Source organism: Pituophis catenifer, unplaced genomic scaffold (assembly GCF_029215685.1).
Source record: "Pituophis catenifer annectens isolate HBS135680 unplaced genomic scaffold, rPitCat1.0.hap2 SCAF_4, whole genome shotgun sequence".
Lineage (NCBI taxonomy): Eukaryota > Metazoa > Chordata > Lepidosauria > Squamata > Colubridae > Pituophis > Pituophis catenifer.
The window spans coordinates 48,018,484-48,039,500 of record NW_027256884.1 but is presented as its reverse complement, the minus strand read 5'-3'; the positions used below and the strand labels follow the sequence as shown (position 1 = coordinate 48,039,500).

The window sequence follows — 21,017 nt, the reverse complement described above, 5'->3', positions numbered from 1 at the left end:
TTTGGAACTTTGACCCTATATATGTTGACTGCAGCAAGATTATTGTATGCACAAAAATGGAAAGATACTTTGATTCCCACCATGGACGAATGGTTGAAGAAACTGATGGAGTTGGCAGAAATGGCAAAATTGACTACTTTGACTAAAGATAAGAATATAAATGCCTTTGATTCCACATGAAGACCCCTTCTGAACTTTGTGCTTGTGGTGGAAAAGAATGAAACTTTGATTTTGGGTTTTATCAATTAGATTGATAGATCCTTATAGAAATGGCTAGTTTATATTATTATGAAAAAACAAAAAGTTGTGGTTTGATGTTAATGTTTTATTTTAAAGCAACAGAGGGAGTCGGAAATCAGCACTTCTTTTTCCCAACCCTTCCTCACTTTTCTTCCCCGCCTTTCCCCCCCACTGCTTTCCTATTTACTTCTGCATTTTTGTATCTTATCTTATAACTCAATAATATATTAAAATACTCAATAAACCAATAACAAACAAACAAACACCAGTTTAAAAGCTTTAAATAGTTTAGTCATTGCACATGCAAAGCCATTTGCCAACCAGATTGAAAAATTATAAGTATTTATAATTGTACAATCTGATCTTTTGTGAAAATCTAAAATCCAGGAGCCTAAAAGCTATAATGAGACGATATAAGAATAAGATGTAAAAATTAATACTTGTAAATATATTTCCACATAATTGATGACAGTTTTCCACACAAAAGTCACTAACAAAATATTTAATTAAATGATGAACTATCAACAATTAGTTAGCTAACTAGTTAGAACTAGTTAGTCGCCCAACAATTATTCGATCTGATGCTTGTATCTTTCATGGCATGTTAATATTACTCTCCAAATCATTTCACTTTTAAATGGCATTAATGAAATAAAATGTAGGGTGACAATGTTAATCAGAATATTAACCTGGGGGAAAAAGCCTACTTTACTTCAGTATTAGAGGATGAAACTATCAGTAATTCTATAGTAGAGAGGGAGAGGGAAAGGGAGAAAAACAGGATTAGATATGTGCAGATGGAAACGTAACTTGCATGCTTCCCATCGGTCCAGAACAACATGGCCAATGGTTAGAGATGATAGGAGGTATGGTCTGGTGTGCAGATTCCCCTTCGCTGTTTAGAAGTATTTCACAAGTTTTTAATTGCTGTTGTTGGTCATTTTAATAGGTTCCAATTTTAAATATTGTGATTCTTCTGACTTTTGACTTCTTAAGAACTTGAAGGGAGCTACATACTGGTATATTGAAAAGGAAAAAATGTTTATCTAAAACTTTTCTGGTGTTGCAGAAAAGCATGTCAAAGGCAGAGACCCCTCAAGCACGTATTAGCAAGATAAGTGATTATATATAAATTATACATAATTATACAATAATTTATAAAGTATTTATAAATTGTTAATGTCAGAGTGCGCACAGCTTTACTATGTAAGACAACCCAGGAGCAATAACAGCAAAGAGAGGTTTGTCATAAAATAGTGGTTTTATCTACAAAAGAATACATACTATATATATGTGTACTATAGGCAGAGGTCAAACAATCAGCAATTACAGCAGGGAAAAACACATGGCGAGAGAGAGACGCCCTAACAGGGCCTCTTATTATTATACAGGCTTTTAAAACGATAACAGCTAAAAACCTTGCTGACTCATTCCCATCATTACATCAGTATATCATTGCATCATTGTAGCAGCTGGTCAGCTCTTAAATCACTACCCTGACAGTTATTATTACCCTGCACAATCTGCAATCATATAGTTACTATTTTTCTTTTAGAACACATTCTTTTTTCTTTCAAGTCAGTACAGAATGTTTCTGATCACCTTGCAAATAAGTTGGACACTGAAATAGAAAGATGATTATATTTGCTGTAGAAAATGTTTTGTTCCATTTAGTGATTTAGTATTTTCTTAGGCTGAGTAAGAAATAGTGTCTATAATTATACAGCACACCTGTGGTCATTAATCTTAGCCAGCATTTCCATGGAAACCAGACCCAAAAAATTGACACCTCATGTCTATTATTATATACATGTGTGTACGTACACACACATAAACTTATATAATTTCAGTATATCTGTCCATGTACAGATCCTCAAACATAATCCTACTGTTTTATAAAATAAATTGTTTATTTATAGAATTATACAATCACAGTGCTGAGATACATATTTTATGGAACATTCCATGGTCAAAAACTCCTCATCCACAAGAAAATACAAATATTGGCATTAAGAAAATATTTGCATGTGTTCTGCTCCAGCTCCGGATTCCCAAGGATTGTGACACACACCAATGGTCCTTATCAAAGTTATAACATACCAAGAAAAAACAAAGTCCGGAAAAGGTTGGCAACCAGCCCAGAAAACAAGATACGATAAGACACTCACTATCCAAACTGCTCTTTAATAATTACACGTTGTTTCCAGCAAGAAATTACTAACTGCATGCTACTTAAATAGGCTAAGGGAGTGGCCAATTATCCTCAAACCTTACTCTCGAGGAGACCTCCTCCTCCTCCTGAGTAGCCACTCCTGCCTTTTGGCAGCCCTGTGTGCTCGAGCATTGAGGAGAAGCTCCTCCACTTCACTCTCTCCACTTGAAGGAGCCTCTGGAGGTTCTGAAGGCCCTGGCTGAGTCTCTGCCTCTAACACCACATCCTCTTCAGCCTCCTCGCTGTCCAACGCAAGCGTGACCCCACACCAGCCTCCTCGTCATCGGGATCAGCCACAATCCACGCAGGCTGCTGGCGGGCCACAACAGCATGAAGAAAATCTATGCTCACTATGATTTTGTACTCGGACTTGTCTATAGTTCTAGGTATATTGAAACTAATCAAATTCAAATCAAATTTCAAGATAACACTTTAAACTTGATTATTAGAAATCATTTTTGCCATTTTTGTTAACCCTTTTGTATACTTTTTAGGCTACCAAACTTAGTTTAAGATGTGCAAAGAGGAAATAATTCTAAGGAATTATCTAAAACCATGTTACAGACATCCAAATTTGTACCAGCTATCCTTCTTCAGAGAATTCATCAAAATACAATATGGTCACATTCACTGAGTCTGAACTGAAGAAGTATTATGCTTATTAAATAAGTATATTATGAAGTAATCATACTTACAATTCCAAAATATGGCTAAATAATACTCCACAACATTTAATTTCATGTAAGAATATTGAAGTAATAATGATGATGTACTAATATTTAAGGTTATTGCAGAGAAGATCAATCAAATAACTCAAATAATTCAATTGCAGCAGAATCTGCAGTTTAGAGCAAATCAGCCTCAATTCTACAAAAACCTTGAAAATGGGAAAGGGCCATGGCTAAAGACAGACTTGATTCTGAGTCTCCAATACCTTAACCAATACACAACAATGGCTTACCATGACATCTTGCAGATGAACTTTGTGAAATATTTAAATCAATATAAAATTCTGATTACATCTCTGGATCACGTGAATTGCACCTCGTACACACATTGCTAACTGGAACTTTAATCTCAATCTATCAATAACCTAAACTGAAATGATGTACCGGGTGGCCTATATTGAATATGGCCTATATTGAGTACATGTTAAACTAACAGATCCTTATTGTAGAGAATTTTGCATGAGTGAAAGCTATTTTCCTATTCACAAGTGGGTAGCAATATATATTGCATTAATTAGTTTCTGTGTGCCAATTACATATCCATTCTAGAATCTATAGCTTATCTGAACTTGGGGACTGCGGACATCTGGCAGCAAACTGCACAGAGTTTGATCATATTTTATTACTGTTATGACTTGTAGTTCAATGTAATACAATCTGCTTCAATTGAATAACTTGGAGAAATATTTAAAGTAGCACAGACTTTGTTTATATTACTCTTCTGGTTGTAATATGAAATGTTAAAAAGGCTGGTGATTTGTCATTGTTGGTTCAACTTACTGAGTTGCTTTACAAAAATCATGGATTTTCATGCACACTGTGCAGAGGAAAATCCTTTATAATAAACTTGATTCAATGTGTGAGGTAGTGGCATGTTCTACTTCGTTTTTTTCTAAATAATCTTACAGTATATTGTTCACTAATATTGACAAACAGGTCTTTTTTGAGCCAGAGTAATTCTTCAGAAGTCATTTCCCTTCTCATACAAGCTTTTAAAATAATGATGCTAGCCCTGAAATGTAGATTATGTTCATGCAAAAATTCTACTGTTCTACTCATTAATTGTTGTCTCAGGAAATTTCTCCTTAGTTCTAAGTTGCTTCTCCCCTTGATTAGTTTCCACCCATTGCTTCTTGTCCTACCCTCAGATGCTTTGGAGAATAACTTGACTCTCTCTTCTTTGTGGCAACCCCTAAGATATTGGAACACTGCTATCATGTCTTCCCTAGTCCTTCTTAGTTAGTGAGATATCTATTAAGAAAAGTGATATTTTCAGGCCCACAGACATTATACCACTACTATTACTACTTATCAGCTTTAGAAGCCATGTTAGCCCTGGAAGCTTCCATGCTGCCACCTTCTCGTGTGTGGGAAAGTAGAAGGGGGAATTTAGTAGAGGGAATGTAGTTAGACAAAATAACATTCTTCCTTTCAGTCAAGGTCAGGACAATCCTGCATCTGGAGAAGGAGTGGTTGGAGTGATGTCTTGAGATGGGACGGATGGTGATTGGACCATGTGATGGACTGATGAGTGAGGGGATGGTTTGGGGGGTTTTGATTTACTCAGTGGTGAGATTCAATTTTTTTAACAACAGGTTCTGTGGGCGTGGCTTAGTTGGGGGTGTGGCTTGGCAATCATGTGACTGTGTGGGCGTGGCTAGCTGGTCATGTGACTGTGTGGGCATAGCTAGCTGGTCATGTGACTGTGTAGGCGTGGCTAGCTGGTCATGTGACCGGGTGGGCGTGGCTATGTTCATAGGGACTACCCAGAGGGCTGAAAAAAGTCATTTCTGACTGGTCCTCACACTTTTGACCAGTCCTCACACTTATGACTATCCTCACATTTATGCCCGTGCAGCATTCTTAACAACCGTGTCAGTCATTTCATCACTACTTCTCTTCACCACGGTGACAAGATAGGGCGCAAAACGTAAAATGTGAGGAAAGTCGTAAGTTCAAGGACTGGTCAAAAGTGCGAGGACCAGTCAAAAATAACTTTTTCAGCCCTCTGAGTAGTCCATTTACTACCAGTTCTGTGGGTAATGTGACTGGGTGGGCATGGCCAATTTTTTTTTAAACTTTTACTTTTAAAAGCATTTTTTCTACAACCTTAAGAGGTTGCAGAAAACAATGCTTTTAGAAGCTTCTGACAATCAGGCAAATCTGCTGGGATCGCCAGAAGCTTTTAAAGGGATTTTTTTTCCTACAACCTCCTCGGCTGAGGTTGCAAGAAAACATGCTTTTAGAAGCTTCTGACGATCACACAAATCTCCTGGGATCGCCAGAAGCTTTTAAGGCGATTTTTTCCCCTACAACCTCTTCAAAAAATCCCTTAAAAAACCTCTGACAATCTAAGCTGAGTTGCCTGATCCTCAGAAGCTTCTAAGAGCATTTTTTTTCTGCAACCTCTTCAAGCTTCTGCCTTTTCAAGGCAAAAAAGAGTGAGGGGGGGGACACACATGTGTGGCAGTGAGATATTCCACAGCTCAAACCTCCCCCCACCAGAAACCTTGGAAGGTTTCCTGTCTCTAAACTCTAATTTTGTGCTCAATTGTGGTCATAAGTCAAGGACTATCTCTGCCTTCCTCCGCATGGCAGCCTTGTCCTAGTAAACTCCTTTTCCTTTCTGGCAATTTTCCTCTCTGTTGGAGGCACCAAAACAATCTAGACGATATAAGGTTTCCTGCTGGAGCAGGGGGTTGGACTAGATGGCCTCCAAGGTCCCTTCCAGCCCTAGATTGCTATCCTGTTTCAAAGCATCTTCTGAAACCACGTCTAGTGCCATGGTTTGTGGTCCTTCCTTCCTACCTTTCTCTTCTTTCTTTCTCTTTCTTTCTTTCTTTCTCTCTCTCTCTCTCCCTTCCTTCCTTTCTTCCCTCCTTCCTTCCTTCCTTTCTTTTTTTTTCTTTCTTTTTCTCTCTCTCTCTTCCTCCCTCCGTTCCTCCTTAAATGCCAGCAAAACCCACTACTTTGCTCCTAAAATGGTCTAGGGCAGAGGTCCCCAATCCTGGCAACTTTTAAACTTGTGGCCTTCAACTCCCAGAAATCCTCAGCCAGCAAAGCAAAGCAAAGCAAAGCAAAGCAAAGCTGGCTGAGGAACTCTGGGAGTTTAAGTCCACAAATCTTAAAGTTGCCAAGGTTGGAAACCCCTGCCCTAGGAAAACAATCCACATTGCTAAAACAAACAAACAACCGACATTGCATCTGTTTTAGGGGAGGAGGTTCAATTCATTGCCCAGTTGGAAGACTGAAATGAAATGCTCCAAGCTGACAGCATTGCTTCTAATGACATTCGGCTCCAGATCAGATCGGTTTTTTTTTTTTTTTTTGCATGAAAGAGGGACACAGCGAAACAAAAAGCCTCCAGCCTCCGATGTGAAGCAAATTAAAGCCTCTTTCTCTCCTTCTCTCCCTGCCCTCCCCCTGCTTCCCTTTTACCTTTGTTTAATGCTCTGGATGTTTTTCTCTCCCAGGCAAGCAGCAAGCTGCTTTCTCTTCCCTGCTCTCTTGCGTCCGGAGCCGGTGGGGAACCACGTGGCAGCCCATGTGGATCCCAGGCAGCGGAACTCAGGCTAGGGGCTGTCTCAGGAATTCTGGGAGTTGAAGTCCACAGGTTGTAAAAGAGCCACAATTGCCCACCCCTGGCTAGGGTAGGCTGGCGCCGCGCGGGTGGGAGGTGGGGTGGGGCGAGGGGCGGGTGAGCCAGCAATTTAACAAATGGTCCGGTGTGCTGCGGGGCCAATAAATTACAAAAAAACACCGAACCGTTTGTTAAATTGCTGGCTCGCTCGCCCCATTTATTGGCAATAAATAGTAGTGCGGAGGGGCGGGGCAAGGGGCGGGGCGAGCCAGCAATTTAACAAAGGGTTTGGCTGAACCCCCTAGAACCCCCAGAATCCCACCACTGGATTTACTGAAGGAAAACCTGGAACTCTCAGATTCAGGTTTTCCCAGATGTGCCAGTATACCTACTCTAATAAATGGAACTTTGAGAAAATGCTTGCCTCAGAGTTTTTAATTGGAGTTGGGTTTTTTTGGAACACTGACACTACTACAACTACTACTACTACTACTACTACTACTAATTTAACCAGGGGTGAAATGCTCCCAGTTTGGACCGGATCGCCCAATCTGGTAGCAATTGAGGCAGGTGGTTCGGAGAACCAGTCGCTAAAATCTCTGCCCCCCCCCCCCATGCCCAGCTGAGCCGCACAATCACCAGAGGCTTTTTTTTTTTACTTTTAAAAGCATTTTTTCTACAACCTCTTTGGCTGAAAAAATGCTTTTAAAAGTAAAAAAAAAAAGCCTCTGATGATCGTGAGGCTCAGCTGGGATCATCAAAGGCTTTTTAAAGGAAAAAAGCCTCTGCTGATCAGGCAACTCAGCCTGGGTTGAGTTTTTTTCTTTGAAATGCCTCTGATGATCCAAGCTGAGTTGCCTGATCGTCAGAGGCATTTAAAAGAAAAAAAGCCTCTGCCGATCAGGCAATTCAGCTGGGATCATCAGAGTCTTTTGAAAACAGTTTTTTACAACCTCTTCGTTGAAGTTGTAGAAAAAATGGTTTTAAAAGTAAAAAAAAAATTGGCCACGCCCACCCAGTCACATTACCCCCCACACACCAAGCCACGCCCACAGAACCGGTAGTAACAAATTTTAGATTTCACCACTGAATTTAACTTGTATACCACCTAATTCAATGGCTCCGAAAACAGATTATTAATTTTTCTAAGACTAAAAACTCCATAATCAATTTTTATAAATATATAAATGTATCTGATATTTTTATATATCAATCTTATATGCAAATTTTAAAGCACTGGAATGGAATAAAGAATGGAACTTCCTCAGTTTGTCTAAAGAATAGGAAAATATTTTTACCTTAATACCAGAAACCTCACTAGAACTCAGTTTATGTCCTATACAACAAATAATACTTTAAATTTATTGGTGTCGGAAGGCCCCACCCTCCCCAGAATAAAATATTATTTATTCTTAATATTAAAAGAGAGGCAGAATAGAATATTTCCCTGAAGAAGAAGAGGCGAGACATCTTCTTAAAGGTAGAAAGCAGCTCCAGTCTTCCTGCTGTAGGAAAACAGCCTCAAGCAGAAAACTGAAGAGGTTAGTCTTTAGGAATGGATATTTTGTATCCATTCAGAAAGCTGGGCCACCCTATTCATAAGCAAAGAGACTCCAAACAAGCAACACAATAGGCAAGGAGCCAAAGCTGACAAGATTAGCTCAGACAAACAAAACACCTAAGGATCTGCATTTCCCCTATTGCCTATAAAACCAGCCATGACCCCATAGGAATCTGGCAAAAGGCATTAAAATATTGAATGACATATTCTTGCACAGGAACAGGCATCCCAATCACAAAGCCTCAAAGAATGTATAAAAGGCCACCTTCTCTCAACTCCATTTTGTCAGCCACCCCAGAAACATGATTCTATCACTGAAATTTCTGGCTACCAAATAAATGGAGAACTTCTTTCCTGCAGCCTGCCTCCATTTTATTTCAGTGTCCATTTTATTTCTCCCAGCTTGAGACCAACCTGATTTTTCTTCCGACAATTTGGCAACCCAGATGGAACTCCAAGCTAACCTGACCAATGGATCTGGCCAGATAAGCCTCCACCTTGTTTGGCAGCAGACCCCTTATATCTATGGGTGGATTTCCCAGACCTTGCCCATTTGGAGCAAGGGAAGTAAAGGGAGTTTTGAGTCTTGAGCCCTACAGCTGCTTGGAAAGGAGGTGATTACCTCTAAATTTTAACTTTTAAAGCCCAGGAGAGTGATGGAAATATGTTTATGCCTGTGTGTGAGTGAGAGGATCCTTCTCCCAATCACAGCTGGATCCTGTTCCCTCCCTGCCTTTCCTAGTCACCCCAGGCTATTTGCTAGTCCCAAAGGATTCTGGGGGGTTTGACCAGAGCACAGGAACTCAATGGATTAATAGTATTTTTAAGGTTATATTGTGAAGAATATTCTATTGAAGTGTTTTTTTAAAAAACTTACTGAAGTATTAAAATGGTTAATTTAAAATTGAATGGATATAAAATAATATTTTTTTCTTCTTAAAAGATATGCTTTAAAGAAAGTTTTATAATGTTTAAATTAGAATTCTAAAAGGGGAGGCTGATGAACAATTTTTAAAAGAGGAGTTAAAGAGTGTGAGGGGGTTGTGAATCTTGTAGTAAATTAGTATACTTTAGCTTATGTTTGTTTAATGCTATACCCTGTTTTTGCTCTGGGAAGTCGGGGGTGGGGGTGGGGAAGGCGGGGTTGAAGGTTGTTTGGGGATAAAATGGTTGTCTAATTCTTAATAAAATTAAAAGATAGTTTAATAAAAAAAACAAGGCGCTAGTGAGTGAAACGATCTCCGTGCTTTGCTCTGACTCTCAGCTGTTCTTTAGAAGCTTTTTTTCAGCCCTAACTAGGCGCTAGCCGAGTGAAGCGATCTCCCCATGCTTTGCCTGTTTTTCTCATTGCTGCTTCCTCTCAGTTGTGCCTTAGAAGCTGTTTTTTATCCTCAAGCAGGGGATAAAAAATCAGCAAACTAATGTGCTGAAGCTGACCAGACTAAGGAGGAATACCTGGTAGGCAGATTTTTTTTCCTCTCTATTTTCCTCCCCAAAAACTAAGCTGCGTCTTATACTCCGGTGCGTCTTATACTCTGAAAGATACGGTACTTTTTTGTCTTTTCTCTACCTACTTTTTATTTAGTCAGATGTTCAAAAGTTGAGTACAGCTTTCAACTTAGAAAAAAGGTTGTATAACCAACTTCCATCCATAATGCAAATAAAGAGAAACTTATTTCACATAATGCCCTATATCTTAATTTTACCTTTCAACCATATACTGTATAATAAATCTCACTTGCTTGTATGCACATGAAATAAAAGCTTCACAATTTTATTAAGAACATTTCTGATAATTTCAATGCATGAAAAAAATGAGGGACATAACACAAAAGATTATAGGAATAATCTCTATTTAGTTTGTTTGTTTGTTCTGAATTAAGTGGAAAGTGCTTACTTTTGGAAGAGAGGCTCTGGAGCCTGAACTCTGAGTGGTCATTGTCAGGACTGTAGTTATGCCCAGTGCAACTCTGGCTGGAGCAGCATCCATGTTGATCCAGAAAGATACCCAGGACAAAATGACGATCAGCAGGCTAGGAATGTACATCTGGATTAAATAATATCCCATCTGACGCTCCAAATGAAACTTTACTTCAATGCATGTAAATTTTCCTAAAACATGAAATTGCTTTTATAAATCATTTTTGTACATTTTAATCCTATTATATCATGAGCATAAATTAACTGCCTTAGGCACATGGACAGTGAAATGTTGGATCTTATTCAATTGGATGAGCATTGTTCCTTCAGTACTAATACAAGTTATATCTTGGCTGACATTCTACCCTGAAGGAATCAACCCCAAGTTACTCACTTGAGAGTTGTATATCACTTTACACAAAGATGACTGCAATTGAAACAATTGATTCAATTTACTGATCTCTCATTGAGTATTGTTTAATGTTTTGAAAATGAGGGCTTTAAAAATTAATACAACTTTATACTTTTTAAACAAAATAATAAACAAAACAGTGCATTTGAAGATTCATACCTCAAAGAGTTTGATGAGAGCATTTGTTGACAGTGGGACTTGATATAAGGGACCAACTGTTTTTTAAAAAATCTAAATAACTAAATGACTTTGGCAACTGGATCTATTTAGCTTTATATATATAATATAATTTTTTTATTTTTTAATATAATAATTCCATCTTCAATTAAACAGTGTGTCATCCAGGTACAAATATCTTTGTAAAATGATAATCAAGATTTACAGCCATATTCATTACATTAACATTAATTCTATAATATTAAAATGATAATATTAAACATAATAATCATAATATTTACTTCTCTCTCTTAACATATCTTCTTTATTTCACTCATTCTTTTCTTTTGTTTCCCTGTTTCTAACTTCCATTTTCGTTATCTAACTATTGATAAAATAAGTCCCATGCAGTGGTGGGTTGCTACCGGTTCGCCCCAGTTTGGGCAAACCAGTAACAGCAGCAGCGGGAGACTCAGCCCACCTGCCCAGACATCATCAAATGCAATCTGCACATGCGCAGAAGCTTCTGTGCATGCGTAGACGGGGCAAGCGAACTGGTAACAAAGGTAAGTAAAACCCACTCCTGGTCCCATGTCATATAGTATTCAGTTTGTTCTTTCTCCTTAATTGCTAGTGTTGGCCTATTCATTTCTGCACATTCTAATATTTTCCTGATCACATTCTCATCTGTGGATTTCTTCACTTTTCCAATTTTGTGCAAATACAATTCTAGCTGCAGTTAATATATAGATAATTAAATACGCATTCCCCTTACTATATTTTTCGGGTAAAATCCCCAACAAGAATATTTCTGGCTTTAAAACAATATACTGCTTTATCATTTTTTCCAGCCACATATGTATTTTTGTCCAATATTTTTTTGATTTTGAACATGTCCACCACATATGATAATATGACCCAGGTATCTGGTGGCACTTCCAGCGTTTATCCGACTTATCTTTAAACATTTTTACCAACCTCAGTGGCACAAAATACCATCTATAAAACATCTTATACAGGTTTTCTTTGTATGCAGTTGACATTGTTAATTTACAGATCCTATCCCACAGTTTCTACCCTTTGTCTAACTCTATTGTATAACCAAAGTTTTTTGCCCATACTATCATTATCTCCTTTACTTGTTCTTCTTCCAATTTCATGTGTAATAAATAGCTGTATATTTTCTTTATCAATTTTCCTTCTGTCCCTGTTAATATCTTGTCTAGTTCTGTTAATTCATTATAAAAACCATATAATTTAACATCTTTCTCATATCTAAAATGTATCCGCACTTGTGAGTACCATGCCATATCAATCCCTTGATTGCTCAATTCTTGTTTAGTTTTGAGTTCCCCCTTTTCATTCAAAATATCTTTGTATCTAACAATATTTTCCATGCTAGTGTTGTGACTCCGGCCCCGGAGGCTGATTTATCTTCGCATGCTGAGTCAGAGGATGATATGAAGGAAGCTGGCACGAGCTATGTGCCAGAGGGGCCGTCTTCACTGGTGAGTCAGCAAGAACTGACAGTTGCTGACGTGCTGCTGGACCCCAGCCAAATTGAGGAGGAAACAGAGGCTGGTAACGAGGAGAGGGAGCCCCTATTGGATGCAAGAGAGAGACGTAGGACACGTAGAGAACAGCTATTGCCACGTCCCAAGAGGTGTGGTCTGGAGACATAGGGCCACACCCTACAAAGTATAAAAGAGGTGTGGCTGGGCCAGAAAGGCGTGGTGAACAATTTGTTGGTGTTTTGGAGGCAGTGCAGTTTAGAACTGCTAGTTTTGAGTTTTGAAAAGGAGCCTGCATTCCTGCATTAGCCTGCTGTCCATCTGCCAAGACCTCTGGAACATTGCCCAGTAATTACTGAACTGATATACCGTATTTTCCGGTGTATAAGACGACTGCGCATATAAGACGACCCCCAAATTTTCCTGTTAAAATATAGGGTTTGGGCTATACTCGCCGTATAAGACTACCCCTCTTCCAACGCACACCAAATAAAAATTAAAAAACATCAACTGGCTCACCCACAATGTAAAAGCAGCTGTGCTAGACCCAAAATGGCCCTGCAACAAGCAGGAACCTCACACAGCCACAAAAAGCCCAAAAAAACAACTTTCACACTTTACACACACAAAATTCCACATACAGCTTTGTGAGATTTTGTGTGTTTGTGTAGTTAGAGTGAAACACTACAAAAACATACTAAATCTCAGAAAGCTGCACAAATATTATTTTATTTTATTTTATTTTTATTTTTATTTTTATATGAAAGCTAAACTTCCTAAACTTTAAATGGCTAGGTCTAAAAAAGAACAACTAAAAAACCCCCCAATTAACTATTTTTTTTAAAGATCCCAAAGAGGAAAAAAACTTACCCAATAGAACAGGGGTCTCCAACCTTGGCAACTTTAAGACTTGTAGACTTCAACTCCCAGAATTCCTCAGCCAGCTTTGTTTTGCTTGATTGCAGGCAGGGAGTTGCTTGCTGATGGAATGGATTCAGGCAAGTGAAGCAAAGCAAGCAGCTAAGGTAAGCAAGCTGGAGGGGGAAAACTTTTTTCCTTCTCCATGGCTCTGGCGATCCCAGCTGAGTTGCCTGATTAGCAGATCGTCAGAACTTGGATCGTCAGAGCCATGTGAAAGGAGAAAAGTTTTTCCCTTCTCCGTGGCTCTGGCGATCCCAGCTGAGTTGCCTGATTAGCAGATCGTCAGGGCTTGGATCGTCAGAGCCATGTGAAAGGAGAAAAGTTTTTCCCTTCTCCATGGCTCTGGCGATCCCAGCTGAGTTGCCTGATTAGCAGATCATCAGGGCTTGGATCGTCAGAGCCATTTAAGACTCGTCAGAGCCTTTCGGGCTGGTCTGCCTGGTTACAGGAGAATGACACCCGGTGTATAAGACGACCCCCGACTTTTGAGAAGATTTTCATGTGTTAAAAAGTTGTTTTATACGCCGGAAAATACGGTACCTTTGGAACATTGCCGGTAACTACTGAACTGATATACTTTTGAAAGAGAACTGTTTATTAAAGAGCCAGTTTTAATCTCTCTAGCCTGCGTTTGTTACTGCCGGGCTATTTGAGTTTCTGCAAGGCCACTCGTGGGAGGGGACAGAAAGGTTAGTAACATTTGGGTGAATTAGTGCTTCCATTGTTGAAAGCCAAACTGGTATCCTCAAATAATGTTGTTCTCTAATTTTCTCCCACACTAACAATAATGCATTCCTAATATAATATCTTTGAAAGTAATCATGTATTTTATTTTTCCCATACCACAAGAAGGCATGCCAGCCCAATTGCAAATCATGCCCCTCCAAAGTCAATAGTCTTGTATGCCTCAATACAATCCATTCTTTCACCCATGTGAGTACCACAGCCTGATAATACAATTCCCAATTCGGTAGCCCAAAGCCTCCTCTCTTTCTTGAATCCTGCAACATTTTAAAGCTTATTCTTGCTTTTTTCCCTTGCCAAATATATCTTAACTAGTTGATAACCCGGCATTGCCTGGCTCCCCCTCTCTGTGTGTATCTCTCTCTTCTCTCTCCTCCTCCTCTGTATCTCCCCCCTCTGTGTGTGTGTGTGTGTGTGTGTGTGTGTGTGTATGTATCCCTCTCTCCCCTTTTCTGTACCTCTCTGTGTGCCTGCCTCTCCCCATCTCTCTTTCCCCCCTCTCTCTGTATCTCTCTGTGTCAGTCTCTCTCCTCCCTCTCCCCCTCTCTCTTTGTATATATCTCTCTCCCTCTCTATATTCCTCCTCTGTATCTCGCTTTGTGTGTTTCTCTCTCTCTCCCCTATCTCCCCCCTCTATCTGTATATATCTCTCTCCCCTCTGTGTATCTCTCTCCCCTCTCTCCCCCTCTCTCTCCCCCTCTATCTGTATCTCTCTCTCTCCCCCCTCTCTCTCTCTCTCTTTGTGTATGTATCTGTATCTCTCTCTCCCCCTCTCTGATTCTAATATGAGGCATCGGGCAGGCCATGAGGCACTTTCATAGTGCCTTGCACAGCACAGTGAACTTTAGCACACTTCACAATGGGGGAGATGGGGTCCCTTCCTCCTCCTGGAGCCCACTACAATGCAGCGACCCTCCTCCTCCCCCCTCCTCCTCTCACAACCCCTGGCTGGCTGTGGCGGGGCTGGGAGAGTACGTCATTACCATGGCAACTCCACTGTGCTGTACAGTAGAAACCATTTTAAGGCAGTGCAGTAGAAGCCATTTTAAGGCACAACAGGCTGTATCTTAACAGAACACACACCACAAGGGCTGTTAGGGGTGTCTTACCCCCACAGTATTTCTTTCCAGGAAGTAAGTCATCTGTGTACTAAGTTTGGTTGGAATTACTTGAGTTATGCTGATAGAAGCCATTTTAAGGCACAACAGACTATATCTTTGCCTAGGTATTTATAGATGCCGAAGCATTTGTTTGACAGGGAGCTATTGGGAGGGACCTTTCTTCCCCCTACTCCCATGCCCATCATCCCTGCCCTCTCCCTTCCCCCTCCCATGTGGTCCTCTTTCCCACCCTGTCTACAATCCTGGCACTTTGCCTCAAATCCATCAGGCGCTTCCCCATTGGTCTATTGGAGGGTGAATGTCATGGCTGGCTTTTCAGAGGAAGCTGTGAAGGAACTGACATCACAAACAATTTCTGTTCTAGGATGCCGCACTCATTCTCCTTAATGGCCAGGCATTCCAGAGTTATGCTGGCAGACACAAACACCCACACACACCCCAGGGATGTCTTCCTCCCCCCCCAGTATTTATTTAATACATCTGTGTACCAAGTTTGGTTGAAATTGCTAGAGGCATTCCAGAGTTATGCTGGAACACACACACACCCCTAGGGGTGCTAGAGGTGTCTTACCCCTACAGTATTTGTTTCCAGAGGGTAAGTCATCTGTGTACCAAGTTTGGTTGAAATTGCTCAAGGCATTTCAGAGTTATGCTGGAACATACATACATACATATAGTCCTTTTTATATATAGAGAGATTACTTTATTGAGTTCCTCAAAGTATTTTTTTTTCAATTTTATCAGAATTGTTTGAAATAGGTATAGTAGTCTCGGTAATATATTCATTTTTATTGTAGCTATTCTTCCTATCAATGATAATTGCAGATTTTTCCATTTCTCCAAATCTGCTTTAATTTGTTGCATCAGTTTATAGTAATTATCTTCCTTAATTACACATCTTGCTGTCAAATGAACCCCTAAGTATTTTACTTAGTAATCTGGGTGTCTATTCTCTTCATTAACTCTTTTTTCTGCATGTCTGTAAGATTTTTAACTAATACCTTAGTTTTCTCTTTATTTATTTTCAATCCTGCCACTTCGCCATTTTCCTCTATATTTTTTTTTATTAATATAGGCCCTGATTCTTGTGGATCTTCCAGAATGAAGACTAAATTATCTGCAAATGCTTGTAGCTTATATTTTTCCTTTTTAATTTCCATACCTTTTATTTCTAGGTCTTGTCTAATATTTCTGTTTAATACTTCCAGTGTCAATATGAATAATAGTGGAGACAAGGGGCATCCTTGTCTTGTACCTTTTTAAATGTTAACCTCCTCTGTCGTATCTCCATTTACCATCACCTTTGCTATTTGCTTATAATATATTGCCTTAATCATATTAATAAATCTCTCCCCAAAATCCATATCTTTTAATTGTGATAGCATAAATTGCCAGTTCACATTATCAAATGCTTTCTGTGTGTCTAGAAAAATCAATGCCATTTGCTTCCTTGGATGTTCCTCATAGTACTCCAGTGTATTTAAAATTATTCTCATATTGTCTTTTTTTTTTGTCTCTTAGGTAAAAAAGCCATTTTAATCTGAATTTATAAATTGATTTAAGAACAGTGGTGAAATCCAATTTTTTTTACTACCGGTTCTGTGGGCATGGCTTGGTGGGCATGGCAGGGGAAGGATACTGCAAAATCTCCATTCCCATCCCAGTCCAGGGGAAGGATACTGCAAAATCTCCATTCCCTCCCCACTCCTTGGGGAAGGATATTGCAAAATATCCATTCCCACCCCACTCTGGGGCCAGCCAGAGGTGGTATTTGCCGGTTCTCTGAATACTCAAAATTTCTGCTGCTGGTTCTCTGGACTGCTCAAAATTTCCTCTACCGGTTCTCCAGAACCTGTCAGAACCTACAGGATTTCACCCCTGTTTAAGAACCTTTTTAGTCTTTCTGCTATTATTGAGGCATATATTTTGTAGTCAGCATTTAATAAGGATATTGGTCTGTAATTTTTTATCTGTTGTAAATCTGAGTCTTCTTTCGGTATGAGAGTGATATATGCTTCTGTCCATGAATTTGGTAATTTCGCTTCTAGCAATACTTCATTGAACACTTCCAGCATTGGTATACTTAGAATATTTTGTAAGTCTTTATAGAGTTCTGCTGGTAGACCATCTGGGCCCAGTGTTTTGCCATTCTTTTGTCTCTTCATTGCTTCTTTTAATTCCATCATAGTTATATGTTCATTTAACATAGCTTTCACTGTTTCAGGTATTTTAGGTAGCCCCTCTTTTTCTAGGTATTGTTTTATTTTATCTTCTGAAACTGTCTCTTGATCATATAATTTTTCCTACTAATTTTGGATCACTTTCTTTTTATCATCATTTTGATGGTGAAGGTTTCCTTCCTCATACATTAATTGGTGTATCAGGTTTTTTTTTTCTTTCTCCTTTTTGAATTCGTATGTCAGCCATCTTCCTAGTTTGTCTGCGTTTTCAAAGAAATTTTGTTCAGTGTTTTTAATTTTTTGTGCTAATTCTTTATCTATTGAATTCAACTTATTCTATTAATTCCATTTAGTTTTTTAGATTCTTTTTTTGTGGTTCCTTTTGTAGTTCTATCTCTAGCCCCTTATATTCTTCTTCTAATATCTTTTGGTTTTGTTTCTTCATCTTGTTTTTCTTTCCCATATAAGTTATAGCTAAACTTCTAATATATGCCTTAGCTGTATCCAATACATTTTGTAATGATGTCTCTTCTTTTCTATTCTCGTTAAAGAAAAAGTCTAGTTCTTTTTCCATGAACTGAATAAATTCTTTGTTTTTTAATATTAATTGGTTCAATATTAAATCTTAATTTAATATTAAGATTTTCTTAATCTTAATTTTCTTTTTTGTCCTTTCCATTTAACTTTTATTTGATTGTGGTCTGCCCAGTTACTTGCTTCTATGTTTATTTCTTGTACATTAGATTTTAGTTCAGCTTAGATCCATATCATATCTATTCTTGACCAAGACATATTCCCATTTGAATAGAATGAATATTGATTTTCCTTAGGATGTATCTCTCGTCATACATCTTGAATACCTAGCTCTTCCGTCATTTTAAAGAAAGCCTTTGGAAGTGTTTTCCTAGCTTTTTTATTTACTTTCCTAGTTTTATAATCCAATTCCGCATCTACAATTGCATTAAAGTCTCCTACTACACATATATTTTCATACTCCAATTCTATTATTTTCTTATGAAGTTTACCATAAAAGTCCTCTTGATTGCTGTTTGGTGCATAAATTGCTACCAAGAGTATCTGTTTGTAATTCATTGTTATCTCCACCATCAAAATGTGTTGAAGCTACAGGAACCTTGGGGGCAAGTGATAACGCAATATTGAAATTCAACATTATGCAAACACAAGTAGTAGTACAAAGTCAAACTAGAGTCTTGGACTTTAAGAGAGCTAATTTCAATAAACTTAGAGAGAGCTTGAGAAGGATTCCATAGATGAGAATCCTCAAGGGGAAAACAACTCAAGAAGCTTGGGAAATTTTGAAAAGTGAGATTATAAAAGCCCACAATACCAATGAAGTCGAAAAATAATAGATCTTAAAAGAAACCAGCATGGCTGCAAAAAGAACTCTCTAACAAATTGAAAGACAAAAAGGACAAGTATAAAAAGTGGAAAGAGGGGCAAATAACTAAGGCAGAATATCAGCAAATAGCCCAAGCCTGCAAAGATGAAGTGTGGAAAGCTAAGGCTCACAATGAGCAAAGGCTTGCGACTAAAGTAAAAAATAACAAAAAAAGCTTCTTCCAACATATTAAAAACAAGAAAAAAGTCAAGGAAACAATTGGCCCATTGCTGGGAGAAAGTGGCAAGAAGGTGACAAGCAACAGGGAGAAAGCAGAACTACTTAACTCATTTTTTGCATCTGTCTTTACACAAAAGGAAAAAACAGTCCAACCTATCAAAAACAGCATCACAAAAAACAGATTAGGAACACAAGTTAAAATAGGGAAGAAAATGGTAAGTGAACACCTGTCTACCCTAGATGAGTTCAAATCACCAGGACCAGATGGATTACACCCCAAGGTTCTGAAGGAACTGGCAGACAAGATCTCAGAACCACTGAACTATATCTTTCAAAGATCCTGGAGCACAGGGGAATTGCCAGAGCTGATGTAGTTCCCATCTTCAAAAAAGGGGGGAAAAATAGATCCAGGAAACTACAGACCTATCAGCCTGACTTCAATACCAGGGAAGATTCTGGAAAAGATAATCAAACAACGAATAATCGAATACCTAGAAGCAAACCAAGTAATAACCAAAAGCCAACATGGGTTTGTCAAAAACAGATCATGCCAGACTAATCTTATTGCATTTTTTTTGACAAAGTGACAAAATTAATGAACCAGAGGAATGCTGTTGATATCATTTACTTGGACTTCAGTAAAGCATTTGATAAAGTAGACCATAACCTACTACTAGATAAAGTAGAAAAATGTGGGTTAGACAGCATCACCACCAGATGGATTTGTAACTGGCTAACCAATCGCACTCAATGTGTAGTCCTCAAGGGAACTGCATCTACATGGAGGGAAGTATGCAGTGGAATACCCCAGGGCTCTGTTTTAGGCCCAGTGCTCTTCAACATCTTCATCAATGACTTGGATGAGGGGATAGATGGGGAACTCATCAAATTTGCAGATGACACCAAGCTGGCAGGAATAGCCAACACTCCAGAAAATAGGTTTAAGATACAGAAGGATCTTGACAGACTTGAACATTGGGCAAAGTGAACAAAATGAAATTCAACAGTGAAAAAAGCAAGGTTCTACATTTAGGGAAGAAAAACAAAATGCACAGGTACTGTATATGTGGTACCTTGCTCAACAGTAGTAACTGTGAGAGGGATCTTGGAGTCCTAGTGGACAACCATTTAGATATGAGCCAGCAGTATGCAGCAGCTGCCAAAAAAGCCAACACAATTCTGGGCTGCATAAACAGAGGGATAGAATCAAGATCATGTGATGTGTTAATACCACTTTATAATGCCTTGGTAAGGCCACACTTGGAATATTGCATTCAGTTTTGGTCGCCACGATGTAAAAAAAGATGTTAAGACTCTAGAAAGAGTGCAGAGAAGAGCAACAAAGATGATTAGGGGACTGGAGGCTACAACATATGAAGAACGGTTGCAGGAACTGGGTATGTCTAGTTTAATGAAGAGAAGGACTAGGGGAGACATGATAGCAGTGTTCCAATATCTCAGGGGTTGCCACAAAGAAGAGGGAGTCAAACTATTCTTCAAAGCACCTGAGGGTAGAATAAGAAGCAATGGGTGGAAACTAATCAAGGAGAGAAGCAATTTAGAACTAAGGAGAAATTTCCTGACAATTGGAACAATTAAGAAGTGGAACAACTTGCCTGCAGAAGTTGTGAATGCTCCAACACTGGAAATTTTTAAGAAGATGTTGGATAACCATTTGTCTGAAGTGGTGTAGGGTTTCCTGCCTGGGCAGGGGGTTGGACTAGAAGACCTCCAAGGTCCCTTCCAACTCTGTTATTCTATTCTATTCTATTATAAAATCCTCCCTTCTTCATCTGTAAAAATTTGCTTAACATTTATTGTTTCTTTTATGTAAAGGGCTACTCCTCTCTTCTTATGTTGTGATAAAGAAGTGTATAGTTTCCCAATTTTGGGATATTCCAATAGTTTATTGTGTTGTTTTTTTAATATGAACCTCTTGCAGGCAAATTATATCCAACTTTAATTTTTCTAGTTTACCAAAAATCCTTTTACTTTTTATAAAAGAATTTAGTCCATTTATGTTAATTGACAGTAATTTTATTTCTTCTTCTATGGTTTTATTTATAGATTGGTTTTGTTGTTCTAGTCGCTCTGGTCTCTCTCTGTTCTTTTGCCTTTGATCCTTCTCTATTTGCTATTTCCTCTACCTCTC

General features: G+C 38.7%; 1 protein-coding gene across 2 annotated transcripts in view; it reads right to left on the bottom strand.

Annotated features, from left to right (window-relative positions):
- Positions 1-21,017, bottom strand: part of GLRA2 (glycine receptor alpha 2) — a 281,710-nt gene that overhangs the window by 198,408 nt on the left and 62,285 nt on the right. For both annotated transcript variants that reach the window (XM_070943572.1, XM_070943573.1), the window contains exon 7: positions 10,219-10,433. In XM_070943572.1, coding sequence (XP_070799673.1) covers positions 10,219-10,433 — 215 coding nt within the window. The remainder of the gene's footprint in view (positions 1-10,218; positions 10,434-21,017) is intronic.